General features: G+C 38.1%; 6 protein-coding genes across 18 annotated transcripts in view; 2 read left to right on the top strand and 4 right to left on the bottom strand.

The window, feature by feature from the left end:
- Positions 1–1791, top strand: part of LOC144519766 (uncharacterized) — a 34069-nt gene extending 32278 nt beyond the window's left edge. For all 13 annotated transcript variants that reach the window (XM_078253176.1, XM_078253175.1, XM_078253165.1 and 10 more), the window contains one exon: positions 70–1791. In XM_078253176.1, coding sequence (XP_078109302.1) covers positions 70–99 — 30 coding nt within the window. In that variant the 3' untranslated portion in view covers positions 100–1791. The remainder of the gene's footprint in view (positions 1–69) is intronic.
- On the bottom strand, positions 1775–7338 carry LOC144519771 (casein kinase II subunit beta). Its single transcript, XM_078253182.1, has 7 exons — positions 7230–7338; positions 6813–6888; positions 3727–3829; positions 3523–3638; positions 3362–3437; positions 3048–3237; positions 1775–2797 (listed from the first exon to the last, which is right to left on the bottom strand). The coding sequence occupies exons 2-7, from the start codon at positions 6882–6884 to the stop codon at positions 2707–2709; spliced, it is 648 nt and encodes a 215-aa protein (XP_078109308.1). The 5' UTR covers positions 6885–6888; positions 7230–7338; the 3' UTR covers positions 1775–2706.
- Positions 7339–7723: 385 nt separating this feature from the next.
- On the bottom strand, positions 7724–9167 carry LOC144519772 (allograft inflammatory factor 1-like). Its single transcript, XM_078253183.1, has 6 exons — positions 9059–9167; positions 8880–8941; positions 8652–8718; positions 8509–8550; positions 8205–8370; positions 7724–7930 (listed from the first exon to the last, which is right to left on the bottom strand). Exons 1-6 carry the CDS (start codon positions 9075–9077, stop codon positions 7846–7848), a joined length of 441 nt encoding a protein of 146 aa, XP_078109309.1. The 5' UTR covers positions 9078–9167; the 3' UTR covers positions 7724–7845.
- Positions 9168–10097: 930 nt separating this feature from the next.
- Positions 10098–12663, top strand: LOC144519008 (uncharacterized). The gene is made up of 6 exons (XM_078251890.1): positions 10098–10305; positions 10603–10923; positions 11008–11280; positions 11414–11575; positions 11661–11708; positions 11813–12663. Exons 1-6 carry the CDS (start codon positions 10200–10202, stop codon positions 11881–11883), a joined length of 981 nt encoding a protein of 326 aa, XP_078108016.1. The 5' UTR covers positions 10098–10199; the 3' UTR covers positions 11884–12663.
- Positions 12664–12717: 54 nt separating this feature from the next.
- LOC144519765 (uncharacterized) lies at positions 12718–16509 on the bottom strand. The gene is made up of 8 exons (XM_078253163.1): positions 16425–16509; positions 14426–14701; positions 14060–14347; positions 13691–13975; positions 13337–13597; positions 13134–13238; positions 12986–13011; positions 12718–12893 (listed from the first exon to the last, which is right to left on the bottom strand). The coding sequence occupies exons 1-8, from the start codon at positions 16489–16491 to the stop codon at positions 12789–12791; spliced, it is 1413 nt and encodes a 470-aa protein (XP_078109289.1). The 5' UTR covers positions 16492–16509; the 3' UTR covers positions 12718–12788.
- A 939-nt stretch (positions 16510–17448) lies between these two features.
- cyp21a2 (cytochrome P450, family 21, subfamily A, polypeptide 2) lies at positions 17449–21464 on the bottom strand. Its single transcript, XM_078251889.1, has 12 exons — positions 21332–21464; positions 21017–21208; positions 20810–20899; positions 20577–20731; positions 20311–20406; positions 19940–20050; positions 19752–19838; positions 19282–19365; positions 19026–19139; positions 18771–18937; positions 17959–18062; positions 17449–17884 (listed from the first exon to the last, which is right to left on the bottom strand). The coding sequence occupies exons 1-12, from the start codon at positions 21462–21464 to the stop codon at positions 17628–17630; spliced, it is 1590 nt and encodes a 529-aa protein (XP_078108015.1). The 3' UTR covers positions 17449–17627.
- Positions 21465–21472: the final 8 nt, after the last annotated feature.

The raw sequence follows: 21472 nt of genomic DNA, 5'->3' as shown, positions 1-21472 counted from the left end.
AGATGAGAACTTTGACTTTACTAATTCATATTAGGACTAATACAAGTGCACATAATATCTGTCTTGCAGGAGAAAGACGGCGGAGCATCAGCATTGTAACTGAATCACCACCTGCATTTATTCCTTTGACTCTCCACCTCCGACACACACTGACCAGCTCTTTCTGCGCACGCATATCCAAAAAGAAATATTTCATAAATCTGCCCCATTACGGATAACTAAGTAGATCAATCTTAGCAGATCCTCGTTGTTTTCTTTCTCAGTTGTAGGTAGAGGAGGGCTGCACAGTGCTCAAGGTTGATCAAATGCTCATCTCATCCAAGTGGTAATAAAAGCTTAGTGGACACACTTTTATTGGTTAAAAAAAAAATTTTTTTCAGTTGAGTGGTGTCAGTTATGTTTGCTTTTAAATGCTTTTATTTTCCTAGTGGTTTTTACATTGTTGACTTTATACAAATGCACTGTTTCCATTCTAGCTTAGACACCATTATCAGCATTTATTCCCTCGGTGCCGCTTAGGGGAACGCTATGTCTACATTCAAGGGAATGCTTTTTGTTGTTTACTTGTCTGTTTAATTCAGGAGAGACATTCTTTTTTTAATGAAATGACATACCTCGCATCAATATGTGAACAAAGATATGCTGTGCTCAAATTTGTTGTTTGGCTTCGTTCACTGCTCAGGTACAAAAACATAACTTAAAAATCCCTTCTTCCCTAACCAGCCAAGAACCAGTAGCCTACACATTATTGTAAAGTTTGAATTAAAAATGGATCTATTTTGAAATATTCCTCTATTTTATAGACTTAATGCTTTTATAGTATTTGTACAAATTTGAGGTTTTTAAGTTATTCATCCATCTGCTCTTTAAATTGTAGGTTACCATTGTGCTGTTAACTGAATTTTGAGGTCTCTACTTAAGATTTGCTTACCCATCTTGCCTGACACCCTGAATCATTCTTATTCGTTTCGTCTTGTAGTCCAACAAGTTTATCAAACCTTTGACAATTTCCATTTGACAATGGAGTGCTTCCCTCCGCCCTATGTTTTGTTCAGTAGCGTAGATGTCATTATTATATTATTACATATGTCATTATTGCTTTGAAAATTCTTGGTTGATAAGAAAAGTTTTACAAGCTTTGGTCGGTGTATCTCAGGTTTGATATTCTTTGAAGGACTACTACAGACCTCCCTATGATTGTATGAGGAATGTCATATGTATATCCATCCCTACTTTAAAGGGTGAGGTCAATAAAAACGAAGCTTGTCTGTCACGGTAACCACACACGTAAGAGCTGAAGGCAGCTGTCCCAGTATATGTGGCTTTTCTCTCATAGGAGCACAAGTTGTCTTTTTTTTACATGTTCTACTATACAGTAATTTATTTGTATTGTAAATCTGGTGTGATTTGATGTACTATGTTTAAACACAAGCTGGTTTCCAGGCTTCCACTAGATATGTCACAATGTTAAATATTGCATTAATTATCAACCAAGTTTGTAAAGCCTTTTTACCACATAGAAGTAGATTGCTCTCTCACCTTCTGTGTCCTGTGCTTTTCCATAGAAGAGAAAATGCTTAAAATATATGAATCCCTTTTAGATGGCATGTTTGTTAGAAAAGCCATTGGTATTGTAGCTACAGGGACAACAAGCGATACCTCTCCTGGAAGAAAAATGTAGAATTTCACATGAAGAAAATAGTTTTTAGACAATGGAAAATATTCTTGCTTTGTGACTTATCCCTGTCTTTTAATTAAAAAAAATAAAAGAATGCATTATTTAGCATTTTATTGGGCTGTCTTATCTGTGAAGCATACAATTTAAAAAGATCTTGGTAAGAAATAAATATTGAATGCCATTCAATTGCTCTACAGTAGATGTTGCTGCATGTTCGATCAACACCAAACTTTTGAGACGATTGTAATGACATATGGTAAACATGATGAAACTACAAATACAGGCTTATCAGGAAAATATTGCTACAGTTGCCTAAACAATCAAGTACATATATAACCACTGCATTAAAAAGGAAATTCAACAGTGTAATAATAGAATTTAAATCAAGCATAGGTCCATTTTTTTAAGATAAGTTCTACCTTTTAATTTGGTATTGATTGTTTCTTGGAAATATAGCACCTGATCACATTTACACATATTGCTGTTTTCAAATAAAATCCATCTTAACTGAATAAAAACCTATGCACATTCAAAAATCTGTTCTGCAGCACAAGTTAATGATTTGATGCAATTTAATGTTAACTAATTAATTTACTGTTAGTGACTATCAATGATAAGGCAAACGTGTCGGGCTGGTGGCAAGATTTTCTGTTACATTCAATCACCTGCAATTAAGACACAAAGCACACTGTAGCCTTCATCATCACGGAGTTAAAGCCACTTTTCTGTTTCAGAGAAACATACCCTTGAATGTGAAAAGATGCACTGAAATCAATTAAAGTTAAGACTGTATTAGGAGAATGACCATTTGGGAATAATGACATGTTTAATACGGAAAAAACTGATCAGCTCAACCGTAACAGTGTTTCACTAAATGAGAGAAAAGGTCTGAATCTGAAAGTGTCTATAAACACAGAGGTGAGGGTGGGCAACTGTACAGGCATTCTTTGGGAATATATAATCTATTCCTTTAAACAAATAGTAAACAACAAAGTCTTTAAGTCCACTGTGTTCGTCAAAGCGGTGTTCTAGCGAATTGTCTTGACTGGGCTCTTGAAACTTGACGCAGCTTGAAGTTGGAGTTGATAAGCCATTGGGTGAATTTTGAAACCATATAGCCTGAAAAAAAATTGTATCAAATACAATCACTTCCTGGACAGAAGGACATTTCTTTTTACTTCTGAGGTCAAGGGCTGAGTAAGTTTCAGTACAGATACCCAAACAAACTGTATAAAAATGATTGATTAAATTCAATTATGACAAACATCTGGTTTTTTGGTTGCCAATCAATTAAAACATACTAATAAAAAGCATGTTAGCTAGTTAAAGTTAATGCTAACAATAAATGGCAGTGTCAGATCAAACTCACCTTGGCACAAACTGGTTGGCGGGTCGCTTTGGACGATACTCTGGGTGCACCATGAACAGCATGTGGGGGAACCCTGTCCCAAAATAGGCTCCATCTGTGTGGTGGTGTCTGGAGGATTTAGGGGTGTAAACATCCATGCACTTCGGGCAATATAGCTTCACCATTGCTTCTCCAGGGATGTCTGACAAACCTACATCAGACGAGAGAGAGGTGAGTACGTCTTCATTCTGTAGTCACTGTCAAAGGTGCAGCATGGCATTTGTGTAATGGAGAATTTGTTTAATGTTGGTAAGGTAAGAAACAGTCAGACTTACCAATAGGAAGCATTGGCTGATTCTCACAATAGACTCTGGGGCAATAGCCAAAATCCCCTTGTTGATACTTTTCTAACTATGGAGAACAACACATTTAGAAATCACTGTTGATTCATGTCACGGGGCATGCAACAATGTGAAATGATTATGTAATAGCCTACCATCTGTGCAATGCCTCGGTTTGTGAGGATGTAACGTGCATGTATGAGCCCGTAGAGCATCTCTGCTGCCTGCTCAATCAAGTCACTCTGATTGGGGTTGTCTTCAAGTTCCTCATCTGTCAAATGAAAGTGATTTAGGCAGTTGAAAGCGTTGACTCTGCTTCGTTTTTCACATGGGAACCACTACTTCCTATATATTCTCACCTGGCTCGAGGTCGAGAATCATGTCCAAAGCCTGGCGATAGTGAGGCACCTGCTCATTCAGACCTGTCAGGTTAAACTTGTCCTGTATGTAATCCTCATCAACCTGTCACACACGATTGGAGACAATGGATGGCTATTAATGGCATTCATTACTGTTGCAAGCAGCAGCACATTGCTACAGGCCACTGATAAGGACATTTATTTTAATTTATTTAAACAGGGACAATGCACAAATTAACATTAACATTGTAGAAGAACAAGGAGAGATGCATTGTACCAGGTTGTAGCACAAGTGCTACTTTCCGCCCGTAGTCCCTTGGCAGGTCAGTAAAACAAATAGTCAACGCAAGTGAAATACAAAACATCAGAATATACAATTTCACACCGAATTTACAATAACAACTACCATGGGCAATTGTTCCCACTTCCTAAAACCAGTTCTCCCCCACCCACCCACCCCTTCCCAACAAAGCTATGCAATCAAAATCCTTACACACACACAAATACATGTGTGTGTTATACAAGAGCTTAACAGGATTACTTCAGATGCTGCCAATGTAGAAAGTAAAGGAGTTAAAATAAGAATTGGATTGTGTGAGTGCTAACCTATCCAGTGTTACAGATTAATGCCTATAGACCACACAGCATTTATTTTCTTCCACGTTTCCCAAAGGTGCTTTTTGAGTTAGAAGGCCCCATGTTGCTTCAGTGGAACAGATAATAGTAACTATTAATTACTAAAAAGTAATTAGATAGTAACAAACAGCAGAGGGAAGTGGCTGTAACAGGGAAGTGTTGACTTAACATAGTTCAGCGTTGACATCCAAGCATTTCAATTTGCATCCCTCATCACAAAGCAAAGGCAACAACATAAGCAATGTTTTAGTCCAAGTGCACTGTGTAAAGACTTAACAGTTATCCAGACAGACATGCAACTGACAGTTGTTTCATGCTCCACTTAAATATAGGTAGGTCTTAATGTACTTAAATGTGAGACCACATTGTGACACAAAATGGCACACATTACTATTAACTCCAAAAATAGATTACTTGTGTGTAACTTAGTTGCCGTATGCAGGTATGTGTTCAGGGCTATACAAATGTGAGATTTAGTGTTACACTGACAGTGTAAGTCCATGTACATGTATTTACCATTTCAGCTATAAAATATTTTATATTCATCTCAGCAGCTGAGATGAAACATTGGTTCTTCTGGACCAAAACAAAAATCAAGCTATAAACATTGAATCATTGGGTGCAACAAAAAACCCTTACTGCAATAAAATATTGTATTAGATATAGTATAAAGAACATACATGTAGTATGAACCTATATACAATAAAATGATGAAAGCTTTATGAATAGGTTTGTGTTGTAAAATGTGCAGCAGTCTGATTGGCTGAGGCAAGAAGCTGTTCATTCTGATGTTAGACTTTATGCTTCAGTGTGTGGTCTGTGACAGCTAAAGTGTGCCCATCTACATGTTGTTCCTCAGTGTGCCTGTGGATTTTTTGATAGCTTTATTTATTAGATGCAAATTGGTGGTGAATTTTAATCAAGGCTTCAATCTAAAATAAGGTGACCAGATTTCTGAGACAAAATCCGGGGACGTTTTCAGCTCAGAAGCGTAAATACCTCCAAAACAGGTAATTATTTTTATCTTTGTAAACTTAAAACGGGGACACTGCCCCAGGGGCGTCACTAGACCTAGAGCTGCACTGGGGCACAAGCCCCCTAGGGGGGGGTCCATGGGCATGCTCCCCTGTAAGAACATTTTGTGTATTTTAACGTTTAAATGCATCAATCTGGTGCACTTTGAAAAGAAATTCAGAGGTTAGACTTGATTATTCATATATCTATGGATGGGAATACTGTATTTGTGCTGTAGCCTGAGCTATTTTGCACTTCAGAATTTTAACCATGCACACAGGTGGAATAGTTTTTTTCTTCATATTTTTGCATTAATGTCACTAGGAAGCATACCAGAAATATATATTCATATTTGTAAGTGGGATATATATAAGTAAGTGGGATTGTCTGGAATCTGGCAATATAATAACCATTATGGTGGAATACACTGGCCAAGCAATTTACAAAAAATATCTGTGCTGACATGAATAGTTTACATGAGAATACATTGTAATTTTGTAGCTCATGTAGAAATTATGTTGCAATTTCAAAACCGGATTACTCAGGGACCGCTTGTTGTACCGATGCATGTTGAGTAAAGAGTTTGTGAGATATTTCACAGAGAATAATGGGTGTGCAGAGATTTATGCAGAATGCAAATATGATAACATTTCATGTAAGTTCAATGTTAATTTTTTTGCAATTTGTCACAGCAATGGGGTTAACACTTTTGCATGCGCCATATCCGTGTCACATTCTCATTAGGGGCTGATCCTAGAATCGCCCCTGCTGCTACTTCATACGTACTCCACTACACCTCAGAGGAAAATGTTGTACTACTGTACTACATTTATCTAACAGCTTTTGCTTTATTGCTTCACGCTGGGCTTGTTTCTGCAACAGCTCATTGAGTATCGGATACAATTAAAACTATTGAGGAAATATTTTACTTTGACATTGGTCCAGTATTAAACGAGATCACTGCAGTCGGCAACGGCGAAACAAGCTACAATGTAGGACGTCAATTGTACAGCTCGTTTTTACGCTCATAAAAGTGCCTGTTTTGCCACTGACAGGCTCAGATTAATATTCTAAGTGTCTGACAACATTATGGAAAGCATTTCTAAGGAGGTCGACCTTTCTGTTAAAGAGTAAGATCCTTTTTTTTTAAAAAAAAAGTCCGCGAAATTGCGTTCGCTAAACCCACCAGACTCCATGTAAATAAACAGTAATTTTAGCATCGTAAAATAGGCATTCTAGAACATCTCTGAGGCTTGCTCTGGCTGTCTTGTGCCTGTGCGTGTAGGGTGCACGACTATTTCATTCCAATTTCGGGTCTGTCAGTCACAGTGAAAACCGGGGACAGGTCACCGAAACCGGGGACTGTCCCCGGAAACCGGGGACGTCTGGTCACCCTAATCTAAAATCCCAATTTACCAACTATCCGGGGGACTAACCTCACAGAAGAACTCATTCCCTCTGAGTCCACAAAACCAGGATATCCAGGACACCTCCTCTGAGCTGCTCATCCTCCTGACAAACCAAAACAGAGTTGCAGTTGCATATTCTTGAGATATAAACTTTACAAACACATATTAAACATTGTATTACACCAGAGGTGCAACAAACTGAATCTGTTATCTCGGGGACTTTGAACACAAATGTGATGTTATCATAGCGAATCTTCAATTTACCTACCTAGTTTGCGTCTCTAACCTTCTGCTAACGTTAGCTTGCTTGCTAGCGATCGTTAACGTTCACACGTATAGTACAGATAGATAGTGTGGAAATTAAGTATTGTAACTGCAATGTGTATTTAGAGCCATTGTCTCCTGCACGTGTATAACTGTTTACAGAAAGTCACTTTTACTCACCCTTCTTTATATAAAGTTACCACATCAATTTGCAAGCTTAGCTAGTTTAACCTCGCTCCCTGGATGACACATCCGTTTTCCGGCCAACCAGAGTTTTCAAAATAAAGTTCCTCATGACATAGATAGGATACCGCAGAGAAAGGACAAGCGTTTAGGCTACATGTTGACTGACGTAAGCACATTTTGGTAACATTTATTTTTGGCCCGTGGCCTATCATCCAGATACATTTTGGCCCCAAATATAAAATAATGTGGGCACCTCTGGTTTACACACCTTATAAACCACAGTGATATGGTATTTGTGTCTGAGATGATAATGGCCACTCCCATGTGAAGTCCACATCATTAGGTCATACATCATAGGTCGACCCAGCTAAAGCAACATCGTAGAGATGAAATAGGTGCCTACTATAGCATTTACAAAGCATTTAGTTGGCTAAATTGAGGGACATCTGTAATGTGGTCACAATCAGACAAAGCAGAATGCACTAACATCTTATGTAGATTCTTTTATTTATAAAAAACACAAGTTTGATGTTTTGTCTTCCCTATTGACATTCATTTTAAAGCGTTAAGTGATGTTTCAATCATTTCCTGCTGGAGCTGGAGAGCTTCTTCAGGGCAGGTCTGAAAAGGTTTTGCGAGGAGGTGGTGCAACATCTTTGTCCTGCTCCTTTCCCATGCCTTCAAACATCAAGATCCTTAAATAAAGAAAATGACATGTCAGCTGTTAAACAAAACATGACTATAAACTTTAGACAGCATAGAGAGCATATTGCATTAAATAATCATTATCACATGACACAACATCATTTTCAGGTATAGAGTAGGCCTACTTTTCAAATTGAGCCAATGTTAAAAAATTTTAGGCCATCAACATCAATAGTAGCTTCATACTAATTTATCTTTGAATAATTTAGGGACATAATCTTCCAACTTTGGGTCTCCGCCCATTCTTTGAATGTATTTACTCACAGTTTTAGAATTGCATTTCTTTTTCCCAGCATCATGTTCAGGAAGTCGTTGTAGCTGATGGTGTCTTTCAATGTCCCTCCAACAACCTCTGACATCATCTTCTTCAACTCTAAGTGAGTCTTGGCCAATCCAAGTTTTTCCAGCATTCGTTTTAACCCCATTAAATCTATACAATTGATAGTAAATCAGTAATAGGTAAAATATATATATATCTATAGTTTGTTAAGAGAATCTTAATCTGAAAGTGATAGTTCCAAACTGTAGCTAAAAATATTCGAGAGCGGTAAGACCAGTGCAATTTTACCTATTTCTCCTTTGTCGTTAAGATCAAACTCCACGTACTTCTCTGTAATACAAGCACATATAATCTTATTCCAAAATGTATGACTTTGCACTAAATAATTAAACAATGCATTAAGGATTGATTGATAGCCCTTGAATACTCACTTTTAAACAGCTCAAGCTTTGAGCTAAGGTCTTCCTCTTCTGCATACTGGGGATCTGATAGAAAAGCCTAGGGCAGTGATAATGAAAACATATCAATCAGACATATTTTCTCATTAGTATCACACAGGTGTTATGTTTATGTGTCCAGCCCCTGTTGTAAAAACATGATTCCAAAAGCCAGTTATCTCTATTGTAACTCGATGACTTTGTCTAAACATATCGACTCACCTCATTGATAGAGTTCAGTTGTTCTTCCTGTTGAGACTTGAGAAGACCATAAGCTTTACCTCCTGTAAAAAATAATATACAACATAAGGGTATTGTTGTCAGTATATTGTCTATATATACGAGACAATATAAAGATTGTAAAATGACAAACAGTCTTAGCAGAAATAAGGCAAACTAACCTTGAGCATTGTTGTCCATTTCTGTGTACAGTGCTGAGAGTCTGTGAACACTGAAAGTGTGAAAAGCTATGATGCTATTTCTCTATTCAAACCACTAGAGGAAGTGGCGTTACAAAGTTTCAGTTAGCATTAGGGAGGTTCCTCTGTAGTATTTAAGGCTCTAGCATAAAGGTCAGAATTCAATAGGAAGTCTGAATTTGACCAGTAGGAAAAAGCTGTACTGCTCAGTAAGAGAAGTTTGCATGCCTCAATTGTATGAGCTCTAACCAACGGTCTATCAATAGAGGTTGTAAGGGTGGGGTTTTGGGGGCAAGGGTTGTCAGTGCCCCCGTAATATTACAGTAAGGACCCCCCTCTGGCCCCCCTAATTGTATATCGTTGGTCTTTTGTAGGACCAAACCCATGGTGATTTGGTGGTATGTAACACTTGTGCTTAATATATTTAGTACCCCTTAAATCACATATGGCCCCAGCCTGGCCCCACCATTTGAAATGGTCTAGAACCACCACTGCAGTCTATGCAGAAAAGGGATGCATCTCCACCAGTTTAAAAATAAGTTGACATTGTGATGTAGGAAAAAGAGTGATGCAGCAAGGAGAACCGTGTTCGGAAAAAATTACTCTACGGAAATAATCTGCTCAAGAAGCATGTTTAAATAAGAAAACATTTATTTTTGTGAACCTTTTTTTATTTAGGAAACTTTCACTTAGAGTGATGTTCTCTTTTTCAGAAATGGCCCATTCACACTCACACAGTTACATCCACACCTGGAGGCTGCCCGGTGCAGCCACAGTCAGGTCTGCCAGCGCCAGCTACTGAACAGCTCCACTGGAGCAGATAAGGGTTTAATGCCTTGCTCAAGGGCACCTCGATGTTTGGAATAAGGGAGGTGTGCTGCTCTTTCGTTTCCCCCACTCACATTTAAATGTGAGCTCATATAACTTGACAGCAAGATGTGCTCTCATGTTCCATTTGTTAATTTCATCATGTCCTGTTCTTGCCACACGGTGGCTCTGTTGGCCACATAATTAGGTAAACAGAACAAAAACCAATGTTTGACTGTGGAGGTAGTAGTTTCATGTTAAGACTTCTGTGACTTAGAGAACTGAGAATAGGTGGAGACAAAAAGGTGATAAGACAATGATATGTTGTCACTCCACTCAGCTACATACTCAGAAAATGGCACATTTTTATTCACAGGGTCTCCTGCTAATAGTTCTGCTAATAGTCATATCAGAGTGCAGAGGTGAGTAGCGCAATCATTTCTTTCACAGATTAAAAATGTAATTCCTTTTTTATAGTCAGTATACATAAGACATATTTGGTATATACCAACTGTGACTGTGATTGAACTTCAAAAAGTGGCTCATACACCTCCTATTTTGTAATAATATATTTTTTAACCACAATTTATTGTGAAATCTTGAACTATCTGCTTAACAGCTCTGATACTGAATGTTTTAGTGTATATGAAAAAAAACTACACAATATGTTATGTACTTTGGGTCTTATTCTTATCTGATTCTAATTGTTATCTCACCAGGGATTGAGACTGTGAATACTTCTCCAGAAGAAGATGTAGTTCTCCCTTGTTTTAATTTATCTGTGATGGATCCAAAGCGCTGCTACAGAGTCAAATTGGTTAAGTACGCCACAAATACCAGTCAGGTGAAGGTTATTCTTGCCAGGCCTAAAACACACAATTTGCAGGATGCTAAGCGTGTAAAATGGCAAGCTGATGGAAATGGACAAATGTCTCTTTATTTGACAAAATCACAAAAATCTGATGAGGGACTGTACGGATGTAAAATCTGGCAAGGCTGGGACTGTGTTTCTGTCAAAAACATATCTTTAAAAGTAAAAGGTAAGATTTCACATTATATTCCCCTTATTCTTGTTTCTTTACAAATACAATTCTCATGTATAACACAAATCTCCCTTCTTTCAGACTGTAAATTCCTTCAAGCAGTGAAGGCAGCACCCAGCACACCTGTTAACCTGAACTGCCCAGTGGACACAACATCAGGACAAGGACCCCAAAATATCTCCTGGGCAATAGTGAAAGGAGGCAACCCTGTATCTGTCAATTCTAAAAGGCTTGTAATTAATGGGACATCATTAGCTATCCGGTCTGTCCATTACAGTGACAGTAATTGGTACAGATGTAACTATGTGCTTGGAAAAAAACTGCGCTGCTTTGAAATTAATCTTCGGGTCCAAGGTAAGATTTTAAACTCTATGGAATCATCACTGACAAAAACTCTAATATTTTACATCTTAATTCAATTGCATCAGTAATCTTCCTATTAAATGTGGTGTTGTAGTTGCTAAGATGTGCTTCCTGTCTTCCCCAGCACTGACAACCAGTAAGGAGGGGAGCAATGGAACAGTTATTGCTGTTGTTGTAGCTTCAATCGTCATTGGGATTGTCATAATTGCTGCACTGATAGGACTGTTCATTTACCGCAGACGCAACACCCAGAGAATTACACAGCAAACCCAGAGGCACCCAGCAGGTTTGATCTATTATTTCATTAATCTTGATGAGCAATGCTTTGTAGTGGAGTCATCACAGCTTTGTGTTCTCTTGTTGTTGATCAGGTACTTCTGTAGATGGTTATGAGATTGTGAGTCTTACACCTTCAGAAGGTGAGCATCATGTTATTCTCTCACTACCTTCTTGAGTCCAGCCACTGTGACCTCTCCTGCTTTGTTTACCACTTCACTGACAACTTTTTAACTCTATCTCACAGACCGTACAAACCAGCGAGTCAACAGCATATACCAACATATCGCTGATGAAGGCCTGTATACTTATAAGTAGTACTACTATTATAACGTCATACTTTAATTCTCATCATATCAATGTAGACAAATAACAAATTTCTCTCTTTCATTGCAGTCCAGTATTAATCATTTTCAGTCTGCTCAAGACAGAGAAGATTTTCCATTCCATTCCAGTCTTTACTGTCTAATATGTATTGCCGGCTTACATTTATGCATCATATAATCCATGTAACATTTACTCGCCTCTAAAGTATTTGTCTTGCAAAGAAGAGTAAGTAAGAATATGGAAAATGGGTACAGTAATGCAACATGGAAAACGTTTCCCCGTGTTTTTACTTAAACTGTTAATATTTCATCTTTATTTTTCTTTCGAACAAATAATAAAATAAAATATAAAAGCAAGTGCGTAGCAACACACCAAATCATCTATGAATTGTTACAAATAATATGTTCAATCTGTCAGAAAAGGAGCGGGATGAAGCTTGAAGATTGTTATTTTTCCCACCCCTAATTCAACTATAAATAGTTCCTGTGTGTATTATATATTTTGTATAGCAAGATAAAAAATATACACAAAAAACATATAACATTTTGCACCAAACAACCCATTACCCTAATCACCCACCCCAGTACAATCAGTATACTAACCCACCCTCACGATAATCTCTCTTCATCCTCATATTCTTTTAAGAAAGTGTTTTAAACTGTTAACCTGTTTTTGTTAATATATCCAATCATCATCTTAAATCAATCATCTCTATTATGTTAAATGACATGGAGACGTGTTTACCATGTAATCTTTCAATAAAATCTTTCATACAATTTTAATAAATACCTGTCATATGATGAATGAGCATGACGAGTCATAAACACGAGTTTAACATGTTTATAGTTTATTGATGGTTGAAATCAAGGACACTTTAAACACTAGACACTTTTATTTTATTTATAGTTTACAGCCTGTAATAAATCATAGAAACTGGTGGTGGTAGCAGGTTGGGGTAGTTCTTCATTATTTGTATCCTGAATGACATCGTAAACATGAGTCTGTGAAGAGAAATACTGGAGTTATTACATTTGAATGCATCAGCTTGACAAAAGCTATAAACATGTTAGCACAATTATGTTTTGTCTCTCACCATTCCAACACTTGACTGTTCATTTCCTGCAAACAATCAAGTGGGAAAACATCAGGTACTATTTAATTCTCATCAAGGCTCTCAAAACACTCTCACACAGTTGTTGTACTGTAGGTTGTATGACTTAACCCTTAACCAGATTCAGTACCTCCATCCTTGTTGTGCTTCCTCTTCATGTACACGTAGAGTCCTCCAGCAGTTATACATATCAGGATGGCTAGAGGAAGGGCTGCCCACGCATGTGTTTGCAGAGCTGTACACATTAAATAATTATAATTTTTTCTCTGCTTACTCAGAAACGCGGGGCTTCTATTTATGAGAAAATGCCACAATAGCATAGTTTATACTTACGGTTAATAGTGCGCCACTTCTTTGATGCCATCACATCACCCTCTCTATGCACAAAGCAAGTTAATTCAGCAGATGCCATTGACAAAAGTGGGAGAAAGAGCCTGTTTATAAGAGTGTTCTTGTCATACATTAAACCGCTCTGCCTGCTATTGTGGCTGCCTCCAGACCAAGTTAAATTGAAGTCTTTACCACATTCTTCAGTGCAGGTAAGCACACAAGTGAAAGTGAGATTATCACTTCCTGGCCCGTGCTCTGAAGTAACTGTAAAGACAAACATGATAGGAAATGTTTTAATAGCAGCTACGCAATGTAAATATAGCACAACTCATGCTCTGTCCTGGCAGTAAAACTCACCATCGAGGGTATGCAGCCTGATTTTGTTAAACACTTTTTGCTGGTCAGTGGACTCTGAACACTGGTAGTCTCCGGTATGCAGAGCACTTACTTTGCTAATGACTAGTGATGAGTCCTTAGTCACATGTAATTCCTCTCTTTGGCCTTTATAAGATGAGATATCATCTGTCAGTGTCCCTTCACCCACAGTCCACTTCACACTGCCACCCACACCGAGAGAGGAAGTGTTGCTACAAGAGAGTGACACTGACTCACCGACTGCAGCAAAAACTTCCTCTATACCATCTGAGGGAAAGGAAGCACTGGTTACACTTTGTACATCTTGAACCACACTGTTCATTTGGAGTACGCTGAAGTGGAGTTTAGTACCTTTTATTGCTGTTGTATAAGTTTTGGTAGCTTTAATCGTGTCATTCTGAGTCAGCTGGCATTTCCATTTTCTGTGATGGTCTGTCAGTCTTTTAGTGATGAACAGTTTAGAGAAGCAATCAGAGGCATGTATATAGCGAAATCTGTTCCCATTTAATGGTGTATTATCTTCAGTGATCCACTTGATACGTAGCCCTTTGTTGTTACAATTGGAGACAAATCCTCTATATATATTGAGGTAACAGTGAAGCTCTATTGTACCATTCACAGGAGTTGGGCTCTCAGTAACTGGTGAATGAAAACAAAAATGATGTAAATATTGTGACATTGACTTTAAATTATTCAAGAAAGGTTTGAGTCGCTTACCTTCAAGAATCTGAAGGGAAACACTTGAATTGAATGCTCGACTGTGACAAGAGTAAAGGTGTGCATCATCGAGTACCAGGTGATTAATCTCCAGAGAGCAGTCCTTTAGCAGGCCAAACCTGAGGGCGTACGGAGCTGTCACCCTTCCAGCCTTCACCACCTCTAATCCAACCTCATCAGCTATGGTCCAGTTAACAGAAGTGCAGGATTTAATAAAGGACGTGCCACATGGCAAAGTAATAGTATCTCCTAGTATGGCAAACGTCACCAAATTATCTGTTGTAGAAGACAAAAAAACTTGTAATTTTCCAAGTCATGAGGTAGTTCTGTAAAAAAAAATCTCATTTACCTTTGCCAGAGCAATGTTCACTCAGAACTAAAAGCTAAAGGTAGAAAATTTGGAATAGGGAAATTTGTCACTCTCCATCTTGAACTGAGCATGTTCATAACCAGGGGTGGAAGTAACACATTGCATTTAATCTTGTTACTGTAACAAAACTATGTTTTGCGTACTCGTAGGCAACTTTTTAAAATAATCTAATAATCAGTAATTTTACTTATATGCTACTTTTTTGTAGAATTTTGTATTTAGCTACATTTCAAGTTGCATCTGTATTTAAAATGCTGCCTGCCGTATGTGCAATATTTTTTTCATTTCCAAATTGAATTAGAGGATAAAAAAAACAAAACGTTATTAGCACCCGGCGAGCAGACTTGACACAAATCAAACACACCTACGACATTGCGTGAACAGGTGCGTGCTGGGTGTGGCTAGCATGCTAAGATGCTAAAATGCTCAAGAGGGACATGGAACAGATTGTGGAGGACTTCCTAAGTAGGCTACATTTACCATTTTACTTATACTTAAGTAAAACTTACCTAACCCTAAGTAACAGTACTTTTACTTGAGTATAATGGTAGGGTAGACCAGATACAGTTGGCACAGGGGTACAGTTGAAACACCTTAAATAACTTGTGTGCGCAACAAGCTTGAGCTGTTATTTTTGCTTCAGACATGCGTATTAGCATCCTCTTTGATTGTGGGAAATTTGAAATACATGCGCTTCTCCAGTCCGAAGATATCGGCGAAAGTTGGTTTTCTAAGGTCAGTCTTTCACTTCACCAGGTCCCACCCATATTGAATAGCTTATCATCCTCACATAACAGTTAAAGTTAAACCTTAATCTGTGCTATAAAAACTAAAATAAAAAAATTTGTGTCATGCAAGGTCATCGTAAAATCTAGGAAAATGTTCGAGATGGTCAGCGGGGTACAGTTGAGACACACTGTCTCAAATCTAGGAGTTTTAATGGCTATTGTGTTTTATTAGCCATTATGTTTTTTTTTAATATTTATTTATATATATATATATATTTTTTTTTTACAAATTAACTACTTTTAACTAAACAAATAATCAAATGAAATACTGAATGGAAATTAAAAACTCTTTCATTTTTATTTTTAAGGGTATTTTTTATTTGCAATGAATTGGTGAGGCAGTTTTACAGCATTACGACTGGGTGTCTCAACTGTACTTGGGTACTGCTTTGTTAAGCAATAAAACAGCTTCTTGTGTTTATGAGCTAATTGTGGCAAATATAAACTACTTATGGATGTTATTGATTATTTATATTTTAGTAGGCAAGTATAGGAAATGCCATATGAAAAATCAGGTCTTTTCAGTCTCTAGTTTTGGTGTGGTAATGGAAAAAGCAAAAAGTGTACCAACTGTAATTGGTCTACCCTATTTTCCAGCCCTGTTTATTCATTCATTATTTTCAGAATTTTGTTTAAGTCTATCTTGAATTTGTTTTCGTTTTGTTTTTTACTTTTGATTAGCCTACTGTAGGCATTGTTTGATTTATTTTAATGGCGGAAACTTGAATCTTGTACTTAGTACCTCAACATTTTGTGAATAAGGCCAGAGAATTTAGAGTTTATAGTCATATCCTAAAACAAATAACAGATTAACAAGAATAATTATTACGAAAATAATTACCAAATGACTGAAGTCCAGCTGCTGCCTGTGTGAGAGAAAGAAGTTTTAACAATGAAAAGAAAACCATCCTTCCTCTCAGATGTACTCTCGCAGATTGTCTTGCTTATTGCTAAATCCTCTAATAGCAGAAGTTCTTGTTTAGGAAATTACATAACTCATTTTTAGTTTAATACTTGAGGCCTATGTTCATCTTCCCACATTAACCCTTCAACTTTATACAAAACTGTGGCCATTATACAAAGGAATGCTTCAGGTGTATAATCCATTTTGTGTTTTTCATGTATTATTTCTGTCAAACGTGCAAACTATAATATCCTCAACACCTGTTAATCACTGTTATCTATCATTAGATGGTTAATGGTGTACATGCAAACACTTTTACAATAAGTGCCTCTATAAGGAGTGATAACTTTTTTTTTTTTGTGGGCATTTTAGGCCTTTATTTGACAGGACAGATGAAGACATGAAAGGGGAGAGAGAGGGGGAATGACATGCAGGAAAGGGCCGCAGGTTGGAATCGAACCCAGGCCCGCTGCGTCGAGGAGTAAACCTCTATATATGGGCGCCCGCTCTACCAACTGAGTTATCTGGGCGCCCACAGGAGTGATAACTTGTAGGTCTGCTGAACTTTCCCAGCATGTTCAGTGTATGTCCACTGGGGGGTGCTGTCAGATTCTATGACAGATATTCTTCTTGTAAAATAACTTTGAACAGTTTCAGTGTACGGTAACTTGTACAAACCCCAAGTTTTGATTCACATAAGCTCCACCTGACCAGTGTTTATTTGTTTAAACTTTCCTTCTGATGGCTACTCACTTCCTGTTTCCATCTGATCACCTGATTGATCACTCTTGTAATTCCCCCACCCCCCTCCACTGGGGATGTTGAGGTTCATTATTTTCATGAATCTTGAATGCAGTTTGTTTTGCCTTTTATACAAGAGAGATGACACAACTCATTTAGGTCTGGCCTGGGTTTAGACATCCTATTTAGAGATGATCGAATAAACAACTGTAAAAAAATCTGACTCAACAGACTATTTTAATCAGGATATCCAACTACAGCCAAATAGAAGTATTGATGAGAAACATACACATGAAGGTTCTGTAAATATATTTTTTACATGTCAAAGTAAAAACAATCATTGTTTACACACAAATGCACAACGTTTAAGCAACGTGTAAGCAGTACACCCTCCGTAGTTCAGGGATTTGACTCAGGTCTTGGACATGCTATAACTGTGTAGGACTTGACCTTGAGTACAACACTAGCAACTCCTCTCAGGTCGGGCAGAGAGGCCTCGCTCTCAGGAGGAGAGATGAACTGGAAATCTCTCAGCAAGTAGGCAGTGAACAGAAAGAGCTCCATTTTGGCGACAGACTCCCCCAGGCAGAGCCGAGCCCCCCCTCCAAAAGGGATCAGGGCACGGGTGGAGCCCCCTCCTCCTTCCAGAAAGCGCTCTGAAAGAGAGAGGGAGTAACTACTTCATTTGAGATCTGCTGAGCCAAGTGAAAGGAATGCAGTAGAGCAGTACCTGGTTTGAAGCTGTACGGGTCAGTCCAAACTGCAGGATCATGGTGAGCTCCAAAAAGATTAGGAATGATAACTGTGTTCTTAGGAATGGAGTAACCTGCAATACTAAACATGCGAGGGGTTATACATTTGTCATAATGCAAAGTGTTAGCAGGTAATATGTTGTTTAAAATGTCCGAAGCAGAACAACACAAAATTTGTGTACATCCATACTAGTGGTCTTTGTGTGTACATGCTGACTGATAGATTTTAATATAGCAACTGAACTTGTATTAGTGCTGCTCGATTATAGAAAAAATCATTAGCACGATTATTTTGGTCAATATTCAATAATAACACAATTACTCATTGACTTTTGGAAAGATGTTGCAATTATTGAATTTAAAAAAACAGTTAAACTAATCAACAGTTTTTTTTCTCATTCAGAACACAAGACAAAATAAGAGTTTACTTGCAAAACATAATGTGCAAAATAATAATTTTTCTTGATAACTCTGTTTTTGTGTTCGTAAGGAGCCAAAATCATAATAAAAATGTGATTAATTGCACAGCCCCTAACTTATATAACCACTATATAGTATGTTGTTGCAGATCTGGGTGTAGATAAACATTTCTGCACATTTTCTACATGAAATCAACACATTTAGACACATTTGGTGCTTTCTAGTTATTATGTTGGTTTGCAGGAATCAAGCATTTTCTTATGCACAAGCACCATGGACTAAACATTATTACGTAGTGAAATATCTCAATGGTCACTAATCTCCTCCTTTGCATTCTTTCATTATCGCTGCATGTTGTCACTCAGCTGACCTGCTGTCTCTGATGGCCCTGTGTGGCACCGCCAACGGGGCAACTGGCCTGAGTCTGAGCACCTCATTGATCAGAGAGCACAGGACAGGAAGTCTATGTCTGTCACTGTACTTGGGGTATCGTCCCTCTAGTACTGTACACAGCTCCTCATACACTTTGGTCTGCACCTGAAGATTAAAGGAAGGGAGAAGTAAGACACTGAGATAAACATCAGGGTGTGTGACTATAGTGTTTTATGGAAATGATGTGCCCTGCCTCTGGTCTGTGCAAGAGGAAGGCCACGGTCCAATTCAGCCAGGCTGCAGTGGTCTCAGTTCCCCCGATGAGAAGGTCCACAGTGGCCATGTGAACATGAATATCTGTCAGGAGCTGAAGACATGTCATTTAGTACACCAGTACTATTTACAGTATACTAAATTTACAAAACCAGTTCTAGTCTTGAATGAAATTAGATTTGATACATTTCAAATTGATCTCCCTTGGCATTTACTGTTCTATGTACAGTACTTACCACTCCATGTTTTGTGTTCTGATGTTTGTCAAGGCCCTGGAGGAGAGATCCTGTGATGGCATCCTCATGATTTTTGTCTTGTGACTGCACAGACCATAAAGCAACAGCTGATTAAAATCAACATAGTAGGAAATAACAGAGCTGGGATTTATCCCTGATTCTGGGTGCATACATAAAGAAAATGAACTTGGATTTGAAAAGTTGTCTGCTGTGATGATTTATCATGCTTGCTTTGTAATATATACATACATATCTAAGCAGAATAAATTGTTTTTCCTATTAGGCTTTGGTAGAAAACGATAACAATTTATGATTTATGGCTGCCTGATTTGACTTGTGAGATTTTTACATTTCACACTAAGCCTAGTTTCTTTTTACCTGTGATCTCAGCAGTTTAGCATAATAAGACCTCTCTTTGTACATATCTATGCTTTTCAACCTTTTATTCTTTGGCATTTTTTTTCACTAACCTTGTAATTGTTGAGATGTTTTCTTATTATTTCATCTCTCTTGGCCACCTCTTTCAGGAGACGGGCAAACACAGGATTGGGTAATTTCTTTGTGAGAGGAAATGACACATAATGTTTGAAATCTCTTTCATAAGATGTTTGTTAGTCTTTCCTGTGATCTATACTGGAGATAGTGAATATTTACTGACTCTGAGCAGTGGGAAGGAGTCCAGAGCAGAAATCCAGGAGGAGCCCCACAGAGCAACGATCTTATTCAGACAGCTGTGCAACTGCTGCAGCTCCAAAGAACTCTTATCATACTACAAAACACAGATTTATATTTTAATATATCTTATCATTGAAATATACTGTCCATTAACAGAGTAGTACATTATGAATGCACTTATGTAATGCAAGCTTCAAAAAAGGGCAACATAAACAGTGACCTTGTCCAGTTCCCAACATAAACCAGCAACCAAGCACTGGTGTACCATAGTTGTTTATTGATGAAAAGTAGATTTTGCAATCCATCGCCGACACTCTGAGGTACAAACTGAGCTGTGGGAGGAAGGATACTCACTTCTTTTCCAAAAGCCAAAGTGGTAATGACATTACTGGCTGCCACTGTGAAATCCTCCGAAAGATCTACAGCACTGCCTTGATAGTCCATCAAAACCTAAAACGGTGAACGAACATGCTTTATCTTTTTGTGTGACCACTCTTGAACTACCCAAACATTTGGTTTGCCATCTGGATCTCTGCTATCACATTATAGGCCATTATGTTTTTAAGATATGGCACTATATAATCCACCGGTGTACAGTTTGTTCCTCTTGTGTGCTGTACCTCTCTCAGATGCAGTGCTTGTCTCTCAATCACATCATGCAATGATTTCTGGCAGCAACGCTGCAAAGCACTGTGGACGAGACGACGATGTGCCCTCCACTCGTCATTATAGTCCCCCAGAGAGATGGTGTGCCCTCCCCCAGACACAATATCACCTGATGCAAGTCAGGAGAGGTCATAAAGATAAATAATTATGCATACTATTGTTGCAAAAGGAAGTTTGTGTTGTTTACCTGTGTATGAAACTGGTCTCCCAGCAAAGTCTGACCATTTTTTCACCAGTGCTTCTCTGATGAATTCACTACTATTAAGTACCACCATGGCTGAAAACACAACAACAGAGTTTTGTACTGTCTACAAAAAAATGTTTTTTGGAAAGCTGCTTGTGGATATGGCACGGGATATGATACAAAACCATAAATCTGAAATGAGATGATTACTTGTTTTTCCACATTTCAGGCGGTAAATGTTTCCGTACCGCTGTGCCAGATCGGTCAGGTGAATTGGCAGATGATCGCGTGTCAGCTCCATCATATTGCCTATGAGGAAGAAGCTGGGAGGACCTGGGAGGGAAGGAGAGGAGGAGCAGGGAAGGAACTGATAGAGATACTGCAGCAGTCCAGATTCAACTACTGGATGAAGGAGTTAAGACAAAGGTAAAATGGAGAGAATTAACACTATTAATAGAAATCCATTAAATCAAGTAATGTCCGATTCAATAATCACTAATTTTCATTACAACCAGCATGTTTTACCTGTAGACTTACTTCCCTTGCGGTCCTTCTGCACAGATTTGTCTCTCTGACCAGAAATGCAAATCAGTACCATCAGCAGCAGCACAACTAGGAACACAGCTCCCACAGTGATCACTGATATTCCTGTTGCCATTTTGTGTC

The sequence above is a fragment of the Sander vitreus genome, chromosome 6 (assembly GCF_031162955.1).
Source record: "Sander vitreus isolate 19-12246 chromosome 6, sanVit1, whole genome shotgun sequence".
NCBI lineage: Eukaryota > Metazoa > Chordata > Actinopteri > Perciformes > Percidae > Sander > Sander vitreus.
This window is presented reverse-complemented; position numbering and strand designations above follow the sequence as displayed.